Below are 26,351 nucleotides of genomic sequence, written 5' to 3' on the forward strand. Positions count from 1 at the left end.
TGCATTTCATTATTGGTGTGTGAGGTTGTGTTCTGACTGTGTTACAAGATGTGATGCATTTCATTATTGGTGTGTGAGGTTGTGTTCTATGTTACAAGATGTGATGCATTTCATTATTGGTGTGTGAGGTTGTGTTCTGACTATGTTACAAGATGTGATGCATTTCATTATTGGTGTGTAAGGTTGTGTTCTGACTATGTTACAAGATGTGATGCATTTCATTTTTTACATTTCACTTATGTACAGTGCCTTTTTTCACTCACCTTAAAAATGACAGTTGAAGATTGGGAAAAAAATGTTTTTTGTTCATTACAGGCCTGCTAAATAGGGTATGCATTTGGTAAGTGAAAAATACAGTACTTTTTACAACAATGAGGCCTGCACAATCGGGAATGCATTTGCTGGGTGAAAAGTAATACTTTTTACAACAACATGGCCTGCCAAATTGGGTATGCATTTGGTGGGTGAAAAATACAGTACATATACTTTCTTTTCAAACAACAAGGCTTGCCAAATAGGGTTAACTTTTGATGGATGAAAAATACAGTACTTTTACAACTACATGGCCTGCCAAATAGGGTATGGATTTTGTAGATAAAAAATACAGTTCATATGTACTTTCTTTTACAACAACAAGGCTTGCCAAATAGGGTATGGATTTAGTGGGTGAAAATGACAGCACTTGTTACAACTATATGTACATATATTCTAGTGTTATAGGAACTAAGTGTATGTACAAGATATGCATGACCTATTCATAAAAACACATAATTTGTTGACCAGGTGAGGTTGTTGGTACACCAGCCAAAGGAAAATGAAACAAGGTCATGACAAGGTCATTAACGTGAATCATTAACTGTTGGTAATATGGTCATATATTAATGACTCCTTTAAGTAACCCATTCATCAAAAACTAAGCTATGGATTGGAACGTGCTCCAGGTTTTGATTCATGGCTGTATATCTGAAACTGTCCTGGTCATGACATAAAAAAAATGACAAAAGTAATGATTTTCTTCAAACTAATAACTTTTCCTAGCACAAAATAAAGTGAATCAACTATTTACATCTTAGTCAAGGTCATGAAACAAATATTTACACCTTTGTCAAGGTCATGAATTGTATGCACCAAAATCACAACAAATTATTTTTAAAAAATTGCAGAAACTGCTGCTCTGCTGGACAAACGAGCATTTCCATGACCATTTTTTACAACCCTTTCTTCCTTTGAATGTTGAGACCATCTTTAATATTCTTTAGCAATAACAAGATTTTCAAAATTACCTGCTGGGTTGATACACTTTTTGTCAGACTGGCATCATTTTGGCAAAATATGACTATCAATTCCGTAATATTCATGACTGTCATCATGGTGGCCATAATGGATGTACAATTGGCACCGTTCAGACTAGGACCAATTAAGTATCAAAAGACAATTAGTGAAAACTCCATGTTAATATAACGTGGGGAGGAATAGAGATAACCGTATGTCCATGATGGGTCAATTTGCATCATTTTCATTTGGGTTCAACCAGAAACCACAAGAAGTCTACTGGTGAGAACCTCATATCAAAATTACTTGCCATTTAGGAATTACAAGATTTTCAAGATTGCACCATGGTGGTCATACTGGACACCATTTTACTTAAGGACCAATAAGACATTTTAAGAAGTCTTCTGGTGAAACTCCATGTTCATATGACTTTCCATTTTGGAAGAGTAAAAAAAAATCAGATTCTCAAGATGGCTGCCATGCATGGTGGCTATAGATACGCTCCATTTCCATTCTAGGACCAACTAAATATTATAAGAAAACTTTCTGGTCAAAGCACAATGTTGATATCATCAACCATCTTGGCAAAGCAGCAATAAAAAGATCTTCCAGGTGGCCATTGTGGCATCCATCTTAGTAGTCAGATCGGCATCATTATCATTTGCAACCAACTAGACATCATAACAGGATTTCAGTGATCATTCATTCAGAAGGAGCAGCGATAATACAATTTTTAAGATGGATGCAGTGGTAGCCATACTGAATGCCTGAGTAGCACCATCAGTGTATCCCCTAGGGGTGCAAGACCGGGGGTCAAAATTCCCTTTGGGTGTCAAAAATGGGTGTCAGACTGAGTAAAAAACAAACTTTTTGATATAAAAACTGGGGGTGAAATAAAAAATCTGGGGGTCTCTGAAGCACAAATGAGGGTAAAGGGAAACACTGAGCACCATGTTCATTTAGGTCCAAAACCCCATATCGATACAACTATCCATTTAGGAAGATTAGCAATAACAAGATTCAGAAGATGGCAGCAGTTGCAGCCATAGTGGATCTGTCAGTGATACCGTTTTCATTTAATTCTGGGCCAATTAGACATCATACAAAACCTTTCTTTGAAATGCTGATTTGACCATCCATTTAGAAGTAGTAGCAATAACAAACATGAGATCTGTACCATTTTCAATTAGGAGCAACTAGATACCATAATAAATCTGGTGAAAGCCCCATGTCAATATGATTTTCGGTTCTGGATAGGCAATAAAATGAATTTTATGATAATGCAATTGTGGAATTTTCAAACCAAATTCCACATATTAGCAATTTAACACTTCAAACAATACCAAAATTAGTTGCATTGAATTTCACATCATTTTACCACAAGCAAATTTTAAGATAAAAATATAAGCCAATATACAAGTAGCATCTACCAGATGACACATGCAGATGATGCAGAAACTATTTTCTTTTAAAATCTTGTGACCATGACCCATTGACCCCATAACTGATAGGTGTATTTCTTGTCTCAAATATGTGATCCACAAAATGTGATCATTGGTCTTTAACTAATTAAGACCCCAATCAACTGATGACCTATTTATCTCACATTCAACAAAGTTTAGTCAAGGTGGTAAAGAACTTGAATAGTTTTATGGATATAGTTTTTCCTTCTTTCAGTCAATGTGACATTGACCTTTGACCCCTAAATGGTGTCTCTCTTATCTTAAATCCAAGACAACCTTTATGTTTGGACATAGTAACCATTTTTCTTCTCCATCTTGCCAACTGCAGTTTGTACCATGATTTTAATAACTACATAATCACTAAAAGGTCACCTGGTGCTTCATTATGGGAGGGAATTAATCTAGAAGTTAAAATAAAGTTTACATGACCAGATCAAATCAATATTAATTAAAATTACAGGTTTTGCATGATGCTCAAAGCAAAATGACTTAAATGATGTTCACATGCTCACATTTCTTAATAGGTGGGTCGGTGGGAAATTCCACAAAATATTTGGGGGGGGGGGGTATGCAATTGTCAATGCTCGTGAAAACAATGTCACTGTGACCATGATATTTTTAACTTTTGTGAACACAACAATCAATACATCTGTTTTTCTTTTTTATCTCAAATGCAAGCTATTTACAAAGATTGGTCATGTTGTCTGGTCAACTTACATTGTGGAAATACTTCCTTATTTCAGTCCTATTTAAAATGGATTTTATTTAACACTGATCCAGCACTCTGGAACTTTGCTCTGGAATACTATTCCAGTTGAGATTAGAAATGCCCACTCTATTTCCTTCTTCCAAACCCAATATATCCAGTGGCTTCAGAAATGCAGCTAAAATAAATAAATTCCTTTGTATGAGGGCCTCAAGGGAGATTAGTTCTTAGCTAATTGTGTTACCCTCTTTAAATAAAAGTTATTATTATTATTATTATTATTATTCTAAAATCAACAGGTTTCTTTCTTCAAACAAATGCAAGCTAAATTACAAAGTATTGTATAGTCATGGTAGAGGATAGAAAACTCCAGTTCTTGTGTGGATCTTAACAGCATAAAGATGTCAAGACGACATAACATATATATTCTGTTGTATTATAACAATAATAGATGAAGATGCATTTAGAAACTGCCAATCAAATATACATGAGAAGTTTCTTGCCAGCAGATCTGAACTACTAAAAATGTAAATAAATAAAATACTTTCAGATAAATAAACTTAAAATTCAGAATCAGCATGGAAAGCAGCAACAATGAAATGATAAGCTTTTTACAAAAACATTAAAATCAAAAACTTAGCTGCTGTATTGTCTACACCAATTGATTAATTGGACAATATAGCAAAAGAAAAAGAAAATAGCCATGGCACATTGTACTCCTGCGCAGGCACAGTTGGCATCGCTGACCATGGAGATTGCTGACCAATGGGTCTCTGTGACCAGAACCTTTAGTCAATGTATGTGGTCTTAAAGTAAACTTAACTGTGCAGAAGCCACCATCATTTTCTTTTTTTTTAGACTTTCCATGAACATGACTTATGACCTTAAAACCCAAGAATAATTTACCCTAAATGCAAGCTGTGTATAGAGTGTGGTCAACAAATGTTTTCAGAACAAAAGTTATTCTGCAAAACCCATTTGCTGTGAGTCACAATAACTTGGACCTTTGAATTTTTAACCCCAGTAATTCAGCATCCTTTAAGTACAGCCAAGGTATCTGATCTGGAAAAAAAGTTATTGGGTACATAAAAAAAGTAATTTTTATTCCTTCTGTCAGATGAATGGTCTGGGAACAAGAGTTATTATGGAAACAAATTTCTTCTTTCTGTCATAGTAGCTTTAACTTCTGACCTTTAGACCACAACATCAAATGACTTCTTTCAATGTCAAGGTGAAAGGCATCTATAAACATTACTGAAGTTAAGCTTAAAACTGAAACTTTAGTTATAATGACCTTGATCACTGACCTATCAATCCCAAAATTGACAAATTTCTTGCCATTTACAAAGTTTGGTTAAGGCCTGAGATTCAGAACCAATGTTATTGTGTGGAAATATTTTTTAAATTTTTGACCTTTTTATTGCAATATCTACTGATTTCTACCGTACACCAAGTATAAGATATCCACAAAGGTCAATAATGTGAAAGGCAAGTTACTGTGTGAAAACTAAACGAGTAACAGATGGGTGGACATCTTGACTTAATATGCTCTGCTTTATGGCATGTGCATAATAATGGATTTTTATGGATTGCTGGTTGATGAAAACACTCATTACATAAAGACTTCCTGTGCAATATACGATACTGAACCACTTACAACTGAATACATGGTTTTTAGCACCAAGAAGTAAAATTTGTCTGACACCTACTGATAAAACCCCAGCAAAGAAAGAACACCTGTATACCTGTATTAGTATTGAGGAAGTGACAGTGATGGTTATCAACTGACACATGAAAGGTACCCATCTGAGAACAAACACTTGAGTAAATACCATCAAATGATGATGTAATAAAGCAACTAATGCAGTGACTCATGGTCACAGTATCATCTAAGTCACTGAACTAAAACATTTCTATTTAACATCTCTGACTGGAAGCGAATGTTAAAATAGTGGGGTTTATTCATTATGTGAAAGATTGTATTCTTAATATCAGTTATTATTAACAATTTCTCTCTTAATCTATCATTGAAGGCAAGAATAAAATGAATAGTTTGAATTGCTTCATTCATGCCAAGAGATTTTCTCCTCATTTTTTTGCCTTCTGCATGCTGGGGATCTAAATAAATAATATGTCCCAATCTTGCATATAACTAATGGAGTCAACAGTAAAGAACGTCACTCAGAAAATGGTATAATTGTGATTCAACCGTAATAAACGCACTTTGGCACTTTACTTCAGTTGCCTCATCACTAAATAACAAACTTTGCTGTTGTGCTATAAGATGTCAAACATCTCTCCTTTCTTGTCAGCTTCATTCCAAATCTGTGATGTGTTGGCATATTTCTCATTTGTGTACATCGTATCTAAACTCATTTCTCATTTGTGCACATCGTATCTAAACTCATTTCTCATTTGTGTACATTGTATCTAAACTCATTTCTCATTTGTGACATTGTATCTAAACTCATTTCTCATTTGTGTACATTGTATCTAAACTCGTTTCTCATTTGTGTACATTGTATCAAAACTCATTTGTGTACATTGTATCTAAACTCATTTCTCATTTGTGCACATTGTATCTAAACTCATTTCTGCACATTGTATCTAAACTCATTTCTCATTTGTGTACATTGTATCTAAACTCATACTCTGTACTGTTCTTGAACCTAACATCAACACAGCTAATTTGCAAATGTGTAAATATAAATCCCAAAGAGTATATATTTTGTATAATAATGGACACCTCAATATAAAGGACACCTGTTCATAAAGTCAAGTGTTCACTTTGTTGAATTTCATTTTTATACTTTTGCATGCAGTGGTCACTCACAATAAAGTCTTTCAATATAACACTATCCCTTTTACAACGTGAGCATTTTTGTATTCATGCAATCAAAACATCAAACAGAAAAAAACCCACCCAAGCACTGACTCATTTAAGAAGGTGACTCAAATCACATTAAACTTTTGTTTAATAATTACTATTTCAATTATTGAATTTGAAGTTAGATGTTGAAAAATGGAAACAAATCATAATTTGACTTCAACCATTTACTTTTAGGGCATTATTATGATGTATTCTAAAGTTGCAATGTCCAGAACATAAGATTCCCTCACTCGTTATTCCACCATGAATATAAAAGGAGCATAATATATGTATATAAAGGGGCACCTGTCTGTTAAGGACACTACTGTTGTATTGCAATGCTGTGCACTTAATGGTTTGACAGTTAGCAATAGATAGCAGAAATAACTATGAATTCCTCCTTGCAAATTTGTCTTTATCTGGTACTTGATCAACACAGGATTGTACAGAGGTTAATGTGCACTTCTTTTTACTATCTTGTTATCCTGTATCATGTGGAGCAATGAAGCAAGTTTAATGTCCCATTAACATGCATCTTCATGTAATAAATATCTGTACATGTATAAATACATTGAAAGCACACAAAATCACATCCAGTATAACTTTGATTTTTGTTTACTTTGATTGATAGCTTGTGTTAAGGAATTTTAAATTGCTTTTTCTCAACCCTAATGTCTCCATGAAAGTTTGTCATCTGTAAATATATGACCAATTAAAATATACATAATACACAATGTCAGATATGATCAAATGTTTGAAATAGTTTTCATGGACTGTGCTATCAGACAGTCGACTGGAAACAGTCTTCATGGACTGTGCTATCAGACAGTCAACTGCCTCAATGAGTTTGTTTTGTAGACAATCTGACAAATACTTATTATTCATACAGTACCTGAAAGGAGTACATTTTTCTATTATGGTTAGCCAGAGATACAAAGGAAATGGGATATACAGTATTTCCATTTATAATGTAAAATATCTCATAAACTAGTACCTGGTGAAGTACAAGAAGCAGACGGTTGACATGAAAGAAAATAAAAACAAAATAACCTATAAAATCTGATCATAAAAATATTATTGGAAAAGGAAACTTTGAGATAAGTACATGTTAAGTTAAACTTTGTTCTCACAAATTCACAGGAAACTAAGAAAGCCAAAGGTTGTGCACACCTTAAAAAACAACAACTTGTGTATCAATGTTTGGCTTGCTGTTTTGGTGGTTTACATCACAGCAACAGTTTTAAGGTAATAGACAATTTGGATCATTGTAAGTACTCTGATGGCAGGAATCAAATTTGGTTACAAGTCCAATGCCTGAGCTAATGTGGCTCTCATTCAAATGACAAGAAAACTGAAATGTATAGAGGAATTCCACTAACAACATGCTGGAAACATTCCTCCCCCTATACTGAGCACACATTACACCTCTCCACTGATAATTTGCAGGCAATGGGGTCCATGTCAACTGCAAAATTCTCAAGATAGTGAGGGAAGCTCAGAATTTGGAAAACACTTGGAAAAAATGTGTGTGAAAGCAAATTTGGCAGTCAGACTATTTCATAACATTACACAGCTTTAAATAAATTACCAATAAAAAAGGAAATGACAAAAATATGCAATTATTATTAGAATTAAAAGCTTTTTGTGAAATTTTGAAGAATAATCAATAAATTAGCCAAGGCAAACACTTGGGAGTTGTCAATAGATTAGGCTGATAATACACCTGGAGGTAACTGCCAGAATGTGGTAAGGCAAATGAAAAACGATTTCTGACTGCAAAACCCTGAACACAGTTATGTTTTTTGAAAAACACACTTTCAGTCAAATTAAATATAAAAAAAGAGTGAGAGACAATTTTGCAGGCACCATTATTGATGACTGTACTTGGTAAACCTTTGTGCCTAATGATCATGAAAAATTATCATCAACTATTTTTAACATTTAATTGTCATTACTGTTAATTGTCATTACTGTTGGCCAGATTCAAGTTTATCAGCTAATTCATGAACAGCAAGAAGCAAGATTTTTTCGAAGCTGGTTTTTCTGTGTATTATTTCATAAGTTGGAATAGCGTGGCATGTTTGAAGGCAAAATAACATTTAAGAACGGGTTGCTGAGAGTTTGATTACAAACACCAAATAAACATTAGTCTCTCTAGAGTACTTGAAATCAACTGAGATACTAACACCATCCAGCAGTGGGACAATATATCACTGCAAAACACTATTCCAAACTGAAAAAAAACCCCTAACCAACAATTGTTTGAACATTCTAACTAGTGTCACCATGTTTCACATGCCCTCATACCAATGTATATGCAAAAAGATCATTTTCTGTGCTGAAACAAAAATAAATTCAAAACAAATGTTGGAGAAGTTTTTTAAAAAAAGTAGCAATCAGTCTCAGATGAGTGCAAGATGAACTCAACCAGTACTTGCCTTACCTTCAATGACTTGTGTTACTAATTCAGTTCCCATAGTACATCTAAAGAAACGCCATCAAATTCAAAATTCAATGACTTGTTGTTTTCTGTTATTTTAGTCACAAACTCTGAAAAGATTCCTTTTGCGAAAATTTTACCTTTCATCACCAACAAATCATGGCTTCTAAACCCCCAAAACCCCTCAACTGTTAAGTTATGTTTACTTCTAGACTGGTCCCCATTTTTCCAATAATTAAAACTGCAAGTCCTTGATCCACCTGCTGAGCTATTGGGAACAGCAAAGACTGCATCCAGTTAAAAGTGTATTTCAATTTCCAGTGGATTTAGAGGACACTCTACATACAATATATACATTTATAAGAGTGACAGGTGTAAGGTGAAGTTGTTTGCATATGCAACATACAAAATGAAGAGAATGTTAACATACCTCTAAGCTACTTTCATGTACTTTGGTTGTAATTTAAAAAAAATATTTTACCTGTGTAAATTGTACAAAATTTAAAATATGAAACTGTTGAGCTCTATCATAAGAAGGACAGAAATTTGGTATAATGTGGTTATGTACATGTATGTGTGTGTGTTTTTGAGAGATTATATCTGACAATGCTAAGTGTACCAGCAGTTTTCTATTTGAAAGTACATGTATATTAAATACTTCAAAGAAAACATATTTTATTTCTTTTATTCCAGTTATTTCCCATATGAGTAGAGGACTTATTCTCAATTAAACATTGTCTATTTTTGAGTACACACACATACACACAGGATGTCAAAACACTTAACATGAGTCCCCACCCCACAACACAGGGTGGTTGACAAGTATGCCTGGATGCAGCTGTGATGTCTGTACCTTTCACATATTGTAGTTGTCTGGAGAAAATATGTGAATTAGTCTCTGTCATCTTACAGTCCATACTAGCTATCATCGTCATAATGAAGGTCAGTCCATACTAGCTATCATCGTCATAATGAAGGACAGTCCATACTAGCTATCATCGTCATAATGAAGGACAGTCCATACTAGCTATCATTGTCATAATGAAGGACAGTCCATACTAGCTATCATCGTCATAATGAAGGACAGTCCATACTAGCTATCATCATCATAATGAAGGACAGTCCATACTAGCTATCATCGTCATAATGAAGGACAGTCCATACTAGCTATCATCGTCATAATGAAGGACAGTCCATACTAGCTATCATCGTCATAATGAAGGACAGTCCATACTAGCTATCATCATCATAATGAAGGGCCTGTGTCATCTTACAGTCCATACTAGCTATCATCGTCATAATGAAGGACAGTCCATACTAGCTATCATCATCATAATGAAGGGCCTGTGTCATCTTACAGTCCATACTAGCTATCATCATCATAATGAAGGGCCTGTGTCATCTTACAGTCCATACTAGCTATCATCATCATAATGAAGGGCCTGTGTCATCTTACAGTCCATACTAGCTATCATCGTTATAATGAAGGACAGTCCATACTAGCTATCATCATCATAATGAAGGACAGTCCATACTAGCTATCATCATCATAATGAAGGACAGTCCATACTAGCTATCATCATCATAATGAAGGACAGTCCATACTAGCTATCATCATCATAATGAAGGACAGTCCATACTAGCTATCATCATCATAATGAAGGACAGTCCATACTAGCTATCATCATCATAATGAAGGGCCTGTGTCATCTTACAGTCCATACTAGCTATCATTGTCATAATGAAGGACAGTCCATACTAGCTATCATCATCATAATGAAGGGCCTGTGTCATCTTACAGTCCATACTAGCTATCAGCATCACAATGAAGGGCCTGTGTCATCTTACAGTCCATACTAGCTATCATCATCATAATGAAGGGCGTGTGTCATCTTACAGTCCATACTAGCTATCAGCATCACAATGAAGGGCCTGTGTCATCTTACAGTCCATACTAGCTATCATCGTCATAATGAAGGGCCTGTGTCATCTTACAGTCCATACTAGCTATCAGCATCACAATGAAGGGCCTGTGTCATCTTACAGTCCATACTAGCTATCAGCATCACAATGAAGGGCCTGTGTCATCTTACAGTCCATACTAGCTATCATTGTCATAATGAAGGACAGTCCATACTAGCTATCATCGTCATAATGAAGGACAGTCCATACTAGCTATCATCATCATAATGAAGGGCCTGTGTCATCTTACAGTCCATACTAGCTATCAGCATCACAATGAAGGGCCTGTGTCATCTTACAGTCCATACTAGCTATCATCGTCATAATGAAGGACAGTCCATACTAGCTATCATCGTCATAATGAAGGACAGTCCATACTAGCTATCATCGTCATAATGAAGGGCCTGTGTCATCTTACAGTCCATACTAGCTATCATTGTCATAATGAAGGGCCTGTGTCATCTTACAGTCCATACTAGCTATCAGCATCACAATGAAGGGCCTGTGTCATCTTACAGTCCATACTAGCTATCAGCATCACAATGAAGGGCATGTGTCATCTTACAGTCCATACTAGCTATCAGCATCACAATGAAGGACAGTCCATACTAGCTATCATCGTCATAATGAAGGGCCTGTGTCACCTTACAGTCCATACTAGCTATCATCGTCATAATGAAGGGCCTGTGTCATCTTACAGTCCATACTAGTGCCTGTTTGAAGTCCATCTTGACTACTCAAGCCCCTAGTCATCAGACTCAAGACTCAGCAATGTTGTCAGGCCCTAGTCCGTAGACACAAGAATATGCAGTCTTGGGTCAGTCCTACTTCTCAGTTGATATTCTAATACGTTCATATGTTTTTATTTGCCAGTAATTTCAAAAGGTAATTAGATATTTTAATCTTTAAATTATCTGAGTACTCAGTGAACAGGACAACTGGCTTTTCTGCAAAGCAGGTTCTTACTCTTAGTGGTCAATTTGATTGAAATGACTCTCGTAAGCAGACTTTGAAAATTACGTCAAGAAGGTCAAAGATTGTATACTAAGGACATGATCAAAGAGTTGGTTAGAACATGACTAATCAAGATCATGCAAAATAATAATTAATAAAAACTAATGCAAGAAAATAGTATTTAATCCATTGATGAAATTATTTTCCATAATGATGGACACAGCAAATTTTTTATAGAATATTTACAATAACTCTGCTGTATCTCTTTCTGTAGATTGAGTCACTGATTAGTCATTCTCCAAAAAAAAACGAAGGATAAAAGAATGTACTTGAAATAATCTTACCTTGGCTATTTATATCTTTTCAATTTTATTTATACAATATCCACATAATGGCAGGCTAACCAAATATATCACTCTTATAGTGACTCATTAATCTAAAACTGCAAAGACTTATTGAAATAAATAAAAAAATTATCCACTGTAAATTTAGCATATTATCTTTACACCTGTTTCTTATTACAAGTATTCACTGTACTGCTGGTTTTAAATCACACATTTTATAAATACAATAAACACTTTACATTTTTATTGTACCATTTAATAATGGGATGGACTGGAAATATTTTATGGAAAATTGTGCTATTGTTTAAATCACTCAAGAACTGACTCATAAATATGTTTGATGACATTAGGTTTCCAGGAGAGAGTTACTCCAATTTTGATGACATCATTAGGTTTTCAGGGAGAGAGGAACTTCACTTCATCTAGGCCTCATAATGGATGATATGTGGCATTGAACAGAATAGGGGTATTTGTCCGTTCTGCATGAGTGCACTCAAAAAGCACAAACACTTTGTGTACACTGTCAAGTCTATTTGGGTCACATGAATGTCATAGGGTCAGTTATATTTGGCAAGCCAAATTCTCATTTATTCTACAAACTAGATACCTCATAAACAATATAATAATAATAACTTTATTGAGAGAAAGTGACTCGGTGAGTTACCTTGAGGCCTTTTCATCTGTTATGTACAATATATACAGCATATGATGTGAAGAATGTGGCTTGACACTAAATAATTGATTCAAAACATCAAAGTATCAAGCTTGAAACATATGCACAGGCATCTGTGAACACATAAACATATATGAAATAGAAAATTTCTGCACTGAAAAATTCAACTGTGAAAATGATGCAAAATTACAGAAAAGCAGGTGTTGTTTATTTTACTAGAACTATTCAATTTTCTAAAGATTTCATCCATTTGAGACACTGATTATGAAAAAGAAATGCTAGGGTCTGTCTTATGTCATTGGGAATGTTGTTCCATACCAGTGGACCAGAGTATTGAACACTTTTTTTAAAAACAATTCCTTCTTTGGCCTTGGTATAATGCAATTTTTATTTCGCACGAACCTAAATTTGGAGTACCATCAGCATCTCTTAGATAGACAGGAATGGCTTTTCTGGACACTTTATTTGGCCTTTCTAAGAAATATTTCTTCATGTATTAAAATCTTTTATATTATTCATTGCATCCTGGAGCCATAAGGGATTTTATACATTATGTATTTTATTATAATTAATTATTAATTATTCTAAATAAGTCACAAAGATATCTCAATAACTCATTAAGATATCTCATTAACTCATTAGGATATCTCATTAACTCATTAGGATATATCAATAACTCATTAAGATATCTCAATAACTCATTAAGATATCTCAAGAACTCATTAAGACATCTCATTAACCCATTAATATATCTCATTAACTCATTAATATATTTCATTAACTCATTAAAATATTTCATTAACTCATTAAGATATCTCATTAACTCATTAAGATATATCATTAAAATATCTCGTTAACTCATTAAGATACCTTGAATATTTTCAGCATGTTTTTTTAATGTTTTCTAATTTCACTGTTTGTTTTTGTAATCATATCATTTTGTTTTTTATCTTATAGGTGTTGTCTAATGTTGTAAAGCGCTTAGAGCTTCTAAAGATTAGGTGCAGTACAAAGTCCTCAGTATTATTATTATCATTATAAACTCATTAAGATCACGTCCTTAAGATATCTCATCAACTCATTTAGATATCTTATGATAAACTTATGAAGATATCATAAACTTTAATTTATATCTTAATTAAAATAGCACACAAAAGAAAAGATATCTAATAAAGTACATAAAATATCAAATCAAGTTAACAGGATATCTTGTATAATTTATAAGATATTTAATTTTTGCAAAAAAAATCATTTAGCTTGCTGTAATTATGTGATTAATCTCTTACCAGTGTTTACACGAATTTACTATTGCCAAGTCTTTTCCAAATGAAAATAAACAACATTTTCAAATAAGCCTATAGAAAATGATTGGAAATTCAAATCTGAATGAAAGAAAATAACTCCATTTTCCTGTTCAAAGCATTTAATAAACTTACAACAAAAAAATTAGTTGATAGACTTAGTATTGTCAAATAGTATTGCTGTACACAGACATGTGCAAAACTCTCATGATCACAACCACATTAACAGAAATAAAACATAAACCAAGGTTATGTTGTAAAATCCATGTAATGGTGAAATTACATGCAAGTGTCACTAGAGTTCATAACTGTACTCACTAGGACTGGATGGTACTGGAGTTCAAACTTATCTGATGGATTCTGTTAAGAGATTATATCAGCCCCTCTCCTGTGATGATACTGATGTTTGATTTAGGGGCTGATATCACCTATTCATTAAGAGCTGCACAAATCTTCAGCGAATCTTGGCTGCACCCATCAGTGTAAATTTTATACACTTACCGGTATTTCTGGCAGCTGTGGAGATACTGTTACATAAAGGGTTCTTTCGCTGACTAGTATGTTATATTTCCAGAGCAAATCCTATTTTATGTGACCTGTAAATCTATGTGGAATAGCACAACCATCTGTCCTGTAGCCATTTTGAATTTTATGCTAGATATAGCTGTTACTAATAACATGTATGTGTCTAAAGTGTAGGTTGTTCTGGAATGATTTGCATGCAGCATATTGCACATTATAATGAACAAGTGCCATCAGACCCACATATTATCCTTCAGTATCAACACTGAATTGGGGGGGTTGGTTGATTTATTGGACTAGGCTTCTCAGTGCAAATCCTGGCCAGAGGATAACATTGTGAGAACTGTATTTGATGCAGTCTGATCATGCTTGTCTCTAGCAAAAAAATGAATATATCTCACATTTGGGACTGACCATTTCATTGCAGTAATAAATACCTCTCTCCAGTGCAGGTGTTAATGCTTTATCTATTCAAATTAACTGTACAAACACAAGCGTGTGCTTATTATTGTCTTTCAATCAATCCAATTTATGGCTACAATCATCATGAAGAGCATGTGTAAATTTATAGTATTTGAACAAGATTAAGATAGTGAATAATAATAATAATAATTATATTAAAAAAAATAACAATGATAATAATAATAATAATAATAATAATAAAAGACAACTGCATGTCACATGCATGATAAGGGTGGTGTTGCTATATTGGTGGACGTCATACACTCAAGACAAACCTTGATACAGTGTATGTTGTATGCAAAGAATTGAATTCTCCCCTTTGTTGCTGAGTTTAGCAGAGCAAAACTTTGTCAACCAGCCAGGAGTTGAAATTTATTTTTGCTAGTCCTTGCTCTGCTGAGACCTTACTGCTTCCTGAATGACCTTTAATAACGATTCACAATTTCACACTATTCTAAAATTGAAATAATTATGCATAGCGTTTCATATTTGGAGTAAAATCAGACTTCAAAGAAATGTTACTGCTGTTCACAAACTTGCCAATTGTCTTTAATACAGATGGCTTTAACATTCAAGTCAGCGATATGTAATAACTTTTGTTCTTCAACACACATCTAGAAGCTTTTTCATTTATATATAACTTAGGATGAATTGAGTTGTTACACTTTGTAAACTTTACCTATGCAAATTTTCACCTACAGCAGCCTTTATAGTACTCAACAGACAAGATATTGTACTGTCTGCCAATTAAGTAAAATGTAAAGTGGTGGTTTATAGCTGACCTCTTTCTCTTTGCCTTTTAATTGCTATTTAAACTGCTAGTTTACATTAGCTACAATCAGGACTGCTTACCCTTAATACTGGATTGAAGTGCTGTTTTTTTCTCTATTTTATGTTGAAAGTTACTGAATATCATGCTTTTGAAACATGACCATGTCAGGGGTGAGAGAGTAAAAAAAGTCATGACACATAATGTTATGGTAGGTGATTTAGGTTACTTTTCACGTATTGTGTTGGACATATTTGTGGAATAATATCTAGTTCCTTTTTACACTGAGACGAGTACAATATTTGGGGAAAATTATTTTAATTGCACAAAACCATGTATCTGTTAACGTAATGTTCAGTTCTGCTAAAATTGAAAACAAATATACAAATAAAATCGAATAAGATAAAATTAGTAAGGAATTTTTAAAAATATTATTAATCTGTATCATTTAAACCTTTGACATCTGCACTTAATTATCTAACATGTTATCCATATATTTCATAGCATTTTACTTGCAATCACATATACCTCATTTTACATTATGTAGAAAAAAGAACAAATAAAACAATTTACAAATTTTTATAACATGCATTCAGAAACCCGATATAGGATGATGGCTTTACAGTGCTGGCAGAAACATTCTGAAGTACATGAAGATTTCAACATGTCTAGCTTTATTTGCAAGACAACCATATTTTAATCCATATTGTTTAACATCTACAGGCATATTGAATGACATGTACAATTCTTAGTTTCTAGGATTGAGAGTACCATCTGATAACCGACTGATTGGCATTGATTAATTTAAGAGGATTTTTGTATCTTCAAACAGATAATCCATTGTCAGGATTATTCTAATACAGATTTGGGGGACTGCATCAGAACAGGCTTCAAGGATCTTCGAGCTTTAAAAATTCTTTTGTTTACAACCTTTTTAAGGCATTCTCTCCAAAGAAATAAAGATCACTTAACAGTCTTACACAGCTACCAATCTCACTCATGCATAGCAACAATGATAAGATCAGTGAGGGATATCTTTCTATTTCAAATCCGAGAGATATATAATGCATACAAACTTTAATAGCTGCCTTTCACATATCAAGATTAACCAATCGATCCATTTGTCTTTTTATTATCTTTGAAAATGGCACTAAACGTGAAGATCTGGTGTCCATATTTCTCATAAAAAACAGCTACCTGAGAAAGCATGAATCCTTTATCATACATAGTCGGACCTAGAAAATGAAATGTGTTTATATTTTAAGGAAAATACAGGCAAATTTAGCAAGTGGCACAGTAGCTAACTGAAATCAAATTTGAAAATATAAAGAGAATTATTCAGGTTATTTTCCATTGCAGGTTGATAGAAAAATGGGAAAACTTTATGCATTTTTGTCGAGATAGCTTGCGAATAGTGGCAGTGAAAATGAATTAGAAAATTCACTCTTTTTATTAAAAAACCCATGTTGATCAGAGAGTGAATACTTATGCATAAAAAAAATCTCATCTACTTCAAGCTGAAAATTAGAGCTAATCCCTTTTTATCACCAAGGCTTTTTATTACATAACCTCCTGTAACTGACCATTCCTACAGCACAATAACCCAGGACAGTCAACCAAAATTTATTGCATACATGCACAGTGGTTGTCTTTTCTGCCAGTGCTGCATTATGAACTTTGGGCAGAAAAAAATGTAACATTAATTTAAATTTTTCTGTATTTGAACTTTGACCTACTTCACAGGTACCCAATGGTAGGGAGCAAAACTAATTATAAACAATTTGTTTATGGCTACCTAAATGGAAATATATTTACAAGTCTGATGAAATTCCAGATTACTGGTAGTAGGACATTAAGATACAAACAAAATGTACAAAGGGTACCCCCAATATCTCATACAAGTTTTAGGCATGGGAATAAAGATACAGGCATTCAATAATGTGATTATTTGATAACAGGATTAAGTTACATGCACATTGCTCAAAGATGTACATGTATACAGTGTCTACCTATTTACCAGCTAACAAGAACAAGAAAAAATAATGACTCAAGTATTTTGTAACATGAACATTTTACATGTACATATATGTGAACAGGTGTGATGTTGTCGAATAGAAGACCTCAATGCATGGCTGCCCTGAAATAAAAGTGTAGTTTCGTAACAATGAAATTGCAACCTTGAACAGATTGTCTTCAATCTAACATCGTAAAAAGTTCACAGTCCATGTCATGAAATGGTCACTAATAGAGACTGTTTATGTACGTTCTGAGAATTCCGACAGATAAAGTTTGTTGGAAAACATTTTAGTTTGCAATAGACTTTGTGTCAATTATAAAGTGCATCATAGCAAAGATTTGTATCATGACGAAAAATGTATTCTTTGAGACCAAAAATGTAATTTATATTCATCTCTATGGTAAATGTAAATGTTGATATATCACATATTGGCTCCAGGGGCTTTTACTTGTGTATTTTACCTGTGCATTTTACACATGATTTGTTTTATCTTCAATACAAGTAAGGAAAATGTACATGATTATGTTTTGCACATCTATAATTCAACAACCATCAAAATTACTATCTCCAGGTAGATCTATCCTAAGATTCTGATTACAGGTATAATTCGTTTTCACGACATATATTTCTTAAATGGTTTCTTAAAAAATCAGACAGATACACCAGCATACCAAAGTTAAACTTTTTATATCATTCCATCAGTACACTTGAAAATAATTGATACTTCATATATCACAAAAGTGACAAGGCCAAGAACTTGATGGAAGGTCTCATGTACCTACTTTGTAAAAATAAAATTAAAATACATCAATAGTTTAAATGAAAACTGAGTAACTACATTATGAACTGTAGGCCTGAAAATACAAAAATGAAATGACCCTGTCATTGTGTTTGTTCAAAGAGAAAACGAGACAAAAAGTAAAGGTAGAAACTGTGTCAATAGAACGTTCTTTCCATTCTTTCCCTAAATGCAATATTTAAATCATGTATTTTATTATAGCAATTTTCCCAAAGATTTAGATTTGTTTTTTTATTATGCACAAAATGTTATAAATTTTAACCTAAAGTACATTATTATTATATACTGTATAAGAAAAAAAAGATAATGGATACAATGTTAATAAATAAAAATAAAAAAACTGAAATTTCAGAATTCATTTTTTCCAGGAAATTAACTGAAATTTCAGAATTATTTGAACATTACTTTTTAGTCTAAGTTAGTAAAAATAGTCAATGTACCATTCTTGTAAGCTGTATCTGCAATCTATGATTATTATCAAATACTGGCTGTCTTTAAGACACATTTTTTACTTCTTGTGTGATTTCAATTTAATAGCTAAATAAGATTTACAATATTCAAACCCTAACCCTGGAACCTAATACAAAAATTATTATCTACTTAAATATTTACATTTTAAAATAAAAATGATTTGAAATGGAACCTTAATATGCAAAGGCATTTAAATAAATCATACTTTAGGTATGTTAAAACTTATCATCTTGCAAAGAAAAAAATAAGCTTATGAGATTATCAAGACCTATTTTATGGAACATATATATATACAATTTGGGACCAACACTCTTAAGCATAACATAATGAACTTGAGAGAAAAAAATGAATGCAAGCAGCCAGATTTGTTTCAATCAATTATTATGACTACACACCAGGAAGTATCTCTTCAATACTGAATAAGTCAACAAAATTATATACTCCAGAACCCTTTTCCAAAAATAGGCATGACATAGTGAAGAATTATATACAAATTAAAACAATACTTTAAAGTAAACATTAAAAAATGAACCTAATAGTAACTGTGCTAGGACAATCAGACAACCATAAAGATATCTATTCAGGTAACCACAAAAAGGACTTCAGGTTATCTAAGGTAACATGCCAAACCTAGGATTGAAGTTCATATTCAAAGATTAGATACTGAAGTTGTTTTTTCCTTTCTTTTTCTTTTCTATACATTAAGTTTCTATATATAAAAATGAACTGAGTAAAATGAGCTTATATCTATTGCAAGGTGCATGGAAAAATATTCTGCATAATAGTCATCCATCACATTAGATGTTTTACAGCAAACTGACTAACTTCACAAGCTACCCGAAATGAAATTACAAGATTGGATATTTGTGACATGCTATGATGACCTATAATAACTAAACTAAAATCACTATATTCATTATATTCACAAAGTTAGAAACTGAATATGTTACAAATCATATTCTTTGGATAACTTTTATAACAAATCAGCTGTTAACAAGGACACGATCAAACCTGTATCACATGTACATTAAGTATCAGTTGACACAATACATGTATGATCGTAACTTGACTGCGTCATTTTCATTACCTTCGAGTTTATCCATTTGGTTTCCTACAATCTGAGAAATCATCGCCAACACTTCCCATGAATGTTAAATGTTTGTTTTATACATCCCTGCACGTCAATATAGACTCTGGTCATTATACACAGCTCACAAACGCACATAACCCTCTGCTGTTGTTGTTTATTGACCCGTATAGCTAAAACGTGCTTTATGTGTACATTGTATGAAGGTATTTCCTGCATAGAATAATTAACCAACCGGGACACTTCTTTCATATTACCCGCCCAGATAAATCCAATGAAAATCTTCGTAGTAACTGATGCAGAGTTGCAAGTGTGTAGATGCGTAAATAATGAATGTTCGTTGTTAACAAGCATTAAAATATTCCTTATTAGGTATAGTCAATTTATATTGTGAGTTAATAATATTTTCAAATGTAAATTTTGTAGATTTTTAGACGTGCCTTTGTGCGAAACTAAAGACAAACTGCTTTATATACAGCGGCATGCGCACAAGTTCAAATTTGCACGTGTGGATAAAAATAAGGCAGTTTGGCCAGTAAAGTTCGCTTCGTTATACTTTTCTAGACGAAGTAATCGAACCTTTGCAATATATGATATAGGGAGCACCTCGTTGCAATGCAGTTATAGTCAGATCAGGGGGAAACAATAATAAATTCTCTTCGAAGGTGAGTTTGCAGCTACGCATTCCAGATTCGATGGGTTATCTAAAATATAAACAAGACAGTCTCTGAACCAAAGGTGTAAGCATGAAACTGAAATGGGTAAAAATAAACCTGTAGAAGTATATTCTTAGTGAACACGGTGGGCCTTGAAATTCTTCGAATATATGACCTCGTTGCCATTCAGTATGAAGCCTGTACCAAACATGAGCAGTGTCATAATGAGAAGATATTGTTAAACTCCCAGGAATTTGTATTAAGTTAACTATCAACTGCATTTCGATTCACATGTAAAAATTCTTGAGCAATGCTTCAAGTTCAATGCATCTGTCCGTCTTGAAATGTATTGGTCAGAACTAGACTCAACAAACTGACAAAATCCTATATACATTTATCATTTCTAGATTCAATCTCTGTCCCTTAGGCTGGTATTTCTGCAATGGCATGAACACTCACTAAAACGTCAAGTCTATCAAAACAATTGCCAGATTAGTACATATTTTTAAATTCTTGCTACTTTCACTGTGACATCACAGCGCATGACATTCAGTCTTGCCTTATTTATCGGGAGTTGTAAATAATGACATTTCCAAACAATTATGAGGATTCAGATAAGGGTCATTTAAAAGGTTGTGCAAACAAATTCTAACCAATGATATCCATTACTAAAATGTGAATACGTATATAACCTGTGAGACTTGCACAATAAACAGGTCATGCTACCAGACGAAGTGGGTGACTAAGTTGCCTAAAAATATAAACTTTGCCTTCTGTTAGGAAAGTGAAAATGACTTCGCCCTTAGTCTTGGAGGAGTAACCATAATTTTTTAGACTCTTGATTAACTTACTGAGGTTAGTTCCAACATGTAGCTCAAGGTGAAATGGAGGCATCAAGCCAACGAAGAACTGGTGTTGATATTATTTGTGCTGACAAACTCTTGCAAATTCTCAGGCATGTATTTTAATAGCTGATTGACCATTAACCCTTTATTGATTAAGTTAGCAACTATCACTGCCAGATTTCCGTAAGTCATCCTTTAAACTTGTGTTTTGAAGCTTAATAATATGTGATAGCAGTTTATGTTTTAAGAATAGAATTGGCAATCAGATTATTTTACCTGCAGTTTATACATTATTTTCTTCTTAAAATCAGTTTGAAACTAAATGTTAACCTGTAATGGGGAAATAATGGTGGACATTGCTGTATCTGGGAAGTATCATATTATTGGATTATCTTTTTCATAAATCAGGAAAATTTACAATTAATAGAAAGTAAAGTCTAAATATTATTTGGAAGATTTAGCTTTAAAATGCAATTATATCAGTTGTTAATGTGACAATGCCAAGTTGTAGAATTCACAAGAAGCACTAGTAGGTCAAAAGTTGTTTTATGATTTCTCTCATTTTTTTGAAAATACAAATAAAAAAGCAGCAGAGCAAATACAATTTAAGCTAGCATGTAAACAAATAATAAAACAAAATCGTGTAGTGAAGATATATTGTGAGTGATTACATTTAGAAAACACCAGCACTAACATGTTGTCTTTGTCGATTGGTTGATAAGAAGGATTTAGTTCATTCATATACAGATTTTAATGCTTCGGTGTATTGTCTATGAATAGTAATGTTTTATTGGAAACAAAGAAATTAGGATGAACAGTATGATCTGAAGACAAGGGTCAAGATAGACTTGCATTTAACTGCAGGGTTCGAATTTAACACAAATTTCTTTGTAGCCAGAAGGGCTAGTATACTGAGAAATTTACTAGTCCTGCCAAATCTTTACTAGTCCTGTTCACAAAACAATGTCACACAGCTTTCATGTACGTTTACCGATTAAATTTTAAAGTTCGAACAACCCCCAACAAAACGGGATGTTTTCTGTTTGTTTTTACGAATTGCATACACCAGTTACACCACATAACGTTTCTTTCCTCATCATAATTCAGCCATTACCTGTCTCTTGTCCATTTCTTATGAAACTTTTCATTATGCTTTTCCCTATCATAAGAATTATTCCTCATCATTCTCATTCAACTTTTGCATGTTTTTTTTTTTTGGTGGCTGAACACCTTCTATCAACTGCCACATTTTGCCTGTCTTATAAGGAGGGAATTGTGCCTTGTTTTGAAATACAAGATGTTATAGTATAGCTGACGCGAATTATTTAAAGCAAGAAAAGGAATGGCACAGTGTCCTTTATATAAGAAAGTAGAGCAAGAAACACGTTTCAAAACACGTCTTTGCCTCCTCCCACAATTAAATGGACTCTCCCTAACAAAGACTTAACACATCTCTGTTGTAACTTACTTGGGAAAGGCTTAACGGTCAGTCAGCTATCAAAACACGCCTGTGAATGTGCAAGAGTTTGTTGGTGCAGTTGAAATTAACATGAGCTATTTGATGGCTTGGTGCCTACATTGACCTTGAACTAAAACTGGAAATAATCGATATGGCGAGGTAGCATCTCAGAAGTTACAGACACTCAAAATGTACATGTAAAAAAATAAGAAGGTGAAGTCATTTTCGCTTTACTACCAGAAAAGGTGAAGTTTTAATTTTTTAGGTGATGTAGTTGTCCACTTCAACTGGTAGCATGATCCCTGATGTATGCATTTGCTTTCGTGTACATGGAACAGAGATTGTTTAAAACAAGTTTAGAGATCTTTTCAAGTGCCTTTTTATGGTGAAGTTTCAGAAAGTAAAAAAGGATTCTTTATTAAGGGCAGTTTTATCATTTGTGCTAACTTGCAAATACAGTACTGTAATTTAGTTACTCAATTAAATTCATTACAATGTATAGTTTCTCTTTTAAAGTCATGGTGAAAATACAATGCATATGAATTTGGTAAGTTTTAAAAACATACTAAATGTGTTTATAATATTTAAATAATTCAGAAGATTTTCCACTTGAAAATGAAGTATTGCTTAAAATCAATGTTAAATGCAAATGTGCATACTGGGAAATAGAGGGCATACGTTAAATAAGAGAACAAGAACATGCGCACAGCCATGTATATATGTGCTCCCACTTTTCCCTGTTCTGTCCAGAAAGAAAAGTGACTTCTTCCAAGTTTCATGTCTTGCTTGACCCCTGTATCAACTTGAAAATATTCAAGAGTGTGGTGAGATTTGTGTATGTTGACTTCACAGGCAGCAATCATAAACTCTTACATATGCCAACCCTAAATGTGCACAGACTTCTGGTTCTAGAGACTTTCAGAATTCTTAGCTTCCAAAAGTTTGAATGATTTAATGCTTTAAAAAGAATACATATAATTTTAGATTTCAAATAATTTAGATGTCCCAAGAATTAAAATATCAACATTTGGGACAAAAATGTTTTATATATGCAGCCGCCATTCTATGAAATGCTACCAGATCACTTTAGAGAGCAGATTTTAATTCTCTTAGATATTTCATTCATAATGATAAAGACTGTAAATGTAATATGTGTAATTATAAATAATAATAATAATACCCTCCCCATTTTGTTAGCTTTTGTTTTCTTATATGTCCTTGTCTTATCAAGTGCACTACAGCTGATTTCTTTTTAACAAAGACATGCGCTGCATCAGAGCATGTTTCTTTTTTGTCCTAATTTGGTGCTTTTGCATTTAATTTAAAAGTCAGTTTTTTCATATAATTTTTTTCTTTTTGGTTGAAATTATCCTAAAATGTGGTTTTAATTTATACAGGTACTAAATTCAATTTTAATCATTGCCTTTGAAAATTACTCATTGCTCATGTTTCAAGTTATGCATTGTGTGTTTGGTCTGTGTTCATGTGTCTTGCAAGTGTTGTTGGATGTTAAGGACTCCTTTGTTTAATTTAATGTCGGTTGAATTGTTGTTTGAAATCTTGCCATGTAAAATAAATTTTGTCTTAATATATAATAAGAAACTAGAATGAGAAATTTCAGTTTCATTCAAGACATTGATATGCAGCAGTGTGGAGTTAGTCCTAATCCTACAGTGAGACATCTACCTGATATTTATTTTGTTTGACCATTGTCTCTCTTCCAGAATAAATGGTGTCTAGTGCATTTCTCAGTCAAAGGATGGGTACAGTACTAGGCAAGCCAGATTAATACTTTTGCACCAATCAAAATCTAATTGCTTTAGTTGGAGTATACTTATTCTGATTTCTTCTGGATGGGATCAAATTCTGGCACAAGCAAGTGAGCACCTTTCAAAGTCTGGTTGACATGCATTTCATTTGGTTGAAATGCGATGGTAGGCAATGAATGCTGAAGTCAGTTGAAGGTGGGATATGTTTATTGAAGGAAATGACAAAAAATGGACTAATATTTACCAAAAGAAAGGGTTTAGATAGCTTTGAAGAACATGCTTTACAATGCTGTGTATTTTATAAGTAAGACAGTAACACAAAAACTTAAATTATTGTCTTATATAAATACTTATATATACTTAAATTATTGGGTGGATGTCTTGCATTGTTGGACTAAGGTATCATGGTACTTTTCAGCATATTGCTGTCTGAATAATGTGTTGCTTAGGCCAGGAATTATAGGCCAAGTTTGAATGAAAATCAGTTATTGATCAGGTGGCCAACAAGTTGTTCTCTGTCTTTTTTAATGACATCTGGTTGCTGAGAACTCTCCCAGTTATTAATTCCATTTGAGATACACTTAGCTGTAGTACTAATATTAGTTCCCCATCTTAATGGATGGGCTTAAGAGGTTAGTCAGAATTATTTGTTAGTAGCAAGTGGCATACTAATCAGTCTGCATAACAGATGACACGCCAGTACAAATTATGTCTTCAAAGCTTCATAGGGTTGTGCTTTGCCACCAGTTATGTAAAAAAATACATTAAAAAATATATAGGCAGATAGTACTAATATTAATACCCTTACTCCTACCTCGTGGACAGGGTACTAACATGAGCATATCAGTGTTAATGGAGCAAGCCCGGTGTGATTCCCACCTGTCGCTCTTTAAGCCTAATATCAACTATTTGAACGCATACCTTGCATATAATCCAATAAATTGAGTGGTCCTCTTAATACCGAAAATCATTGTAGAAATATTTGTAGAATCTCATTTACCTTTTTTTTATCAAATATTTTCATTTAGATCGTCTGCCATATTAGTTCAGATAATGATTACTTCCATTCTCAGCCTCATTTGTTTGTGTGCCATATAAGGACATTGAGGCCTTATTTGGAAACGTAAACAAATCGTAATAAAAATTTAGTGCAGTTTGAGTGAGAAATTCTGCTTTATGAAAGTAAATATGGTTTATCGGCAACTTTGAAATTCCACCAAGAAGCCATTATTAGAAACTTATTTGATAATAACATAGCGCAGAATATCCAAATATGGTCTGGCAAGAGTATCGTTGAAAAGGGGTCATGGCGAGAGTCTCACGTTATCTGTCATTGTGGACACTGGGGTTAGTGTAACCATGCCAATTTATTTTATCGTGTAAGGGCTTAATAAATTCAAAATAAGCCAGACTTCTTTCACAGCACGATTATACTTATCTAGTAGATTTCTACACTGTTTGTTTTTCTGACTTTAGTGATGATAGTTTTGCTCCATTACATATGGGATCGG

At 33.3% G+C, this 26,351-nt stretch overlaps 2 protein-coding genes across 3 annotated transcripts in view; one reads left to right on the plus strand and one right to left on the minus strand.

Annotated features, from left to right (window-relative positions):
• Positions 1–20,299, minus strand: part of LOC149781206 (uncharacterized) — a 151,828-nt gene extending 131,529 nt beyond the window's left edge. Inside the window, exon 1 of one of the 2 annotated variants that reach the window (XM_089935271.1) lies at positions 20,112–20,299. In XM_089935271.1, the coding sequence (XP_089791397.1) occupies positions 20,112–20,154 (43 nt within the window). In that variant the 5' untranslated portion in view covers positions 20,155–20,299. Of the gene's footprint in view, positions 1–8,753; positions 8,917–20,111 lie in introns of those variants that run through there. The other variant, XM_089935272.1, reaches the window with a different exon arrangement.
• A 302-nt stretch (positions 20,300–20,601) lies between these two features.
• Positions 20,602–26,351, plus strand: part of LOC149781207 (uncharacterized) — a 170,457-nt gene continuing 164,707 nt past the window's right edge. Inside the window, exon 1 of the mRNA XM_089935274.1 lies at positions 20,602–20,776. The gene's annotated coding sequence lies outside the window, so the exon portion shown is untranslated. The remainder of the gene's footprint in view (positions 20,777–26,351) is intronic.

The sequence above is a fragment of the Sinohyriopsis cumingii genome, chromosome 15, assembly GCF_028554795.1.
Source record: "Sinohyriopsis cumingii isolate HCF-2022 chromosome 15, ASM2855479v2, whole genome shotgun sequence".
Classification (NCBI taxonomy): Eukaryota; Metazoa; Mollusca; class Bivalvia; order Unionida; family Unionidae; genus Sinohyriopsis; species Sinohyriopsis cumingii.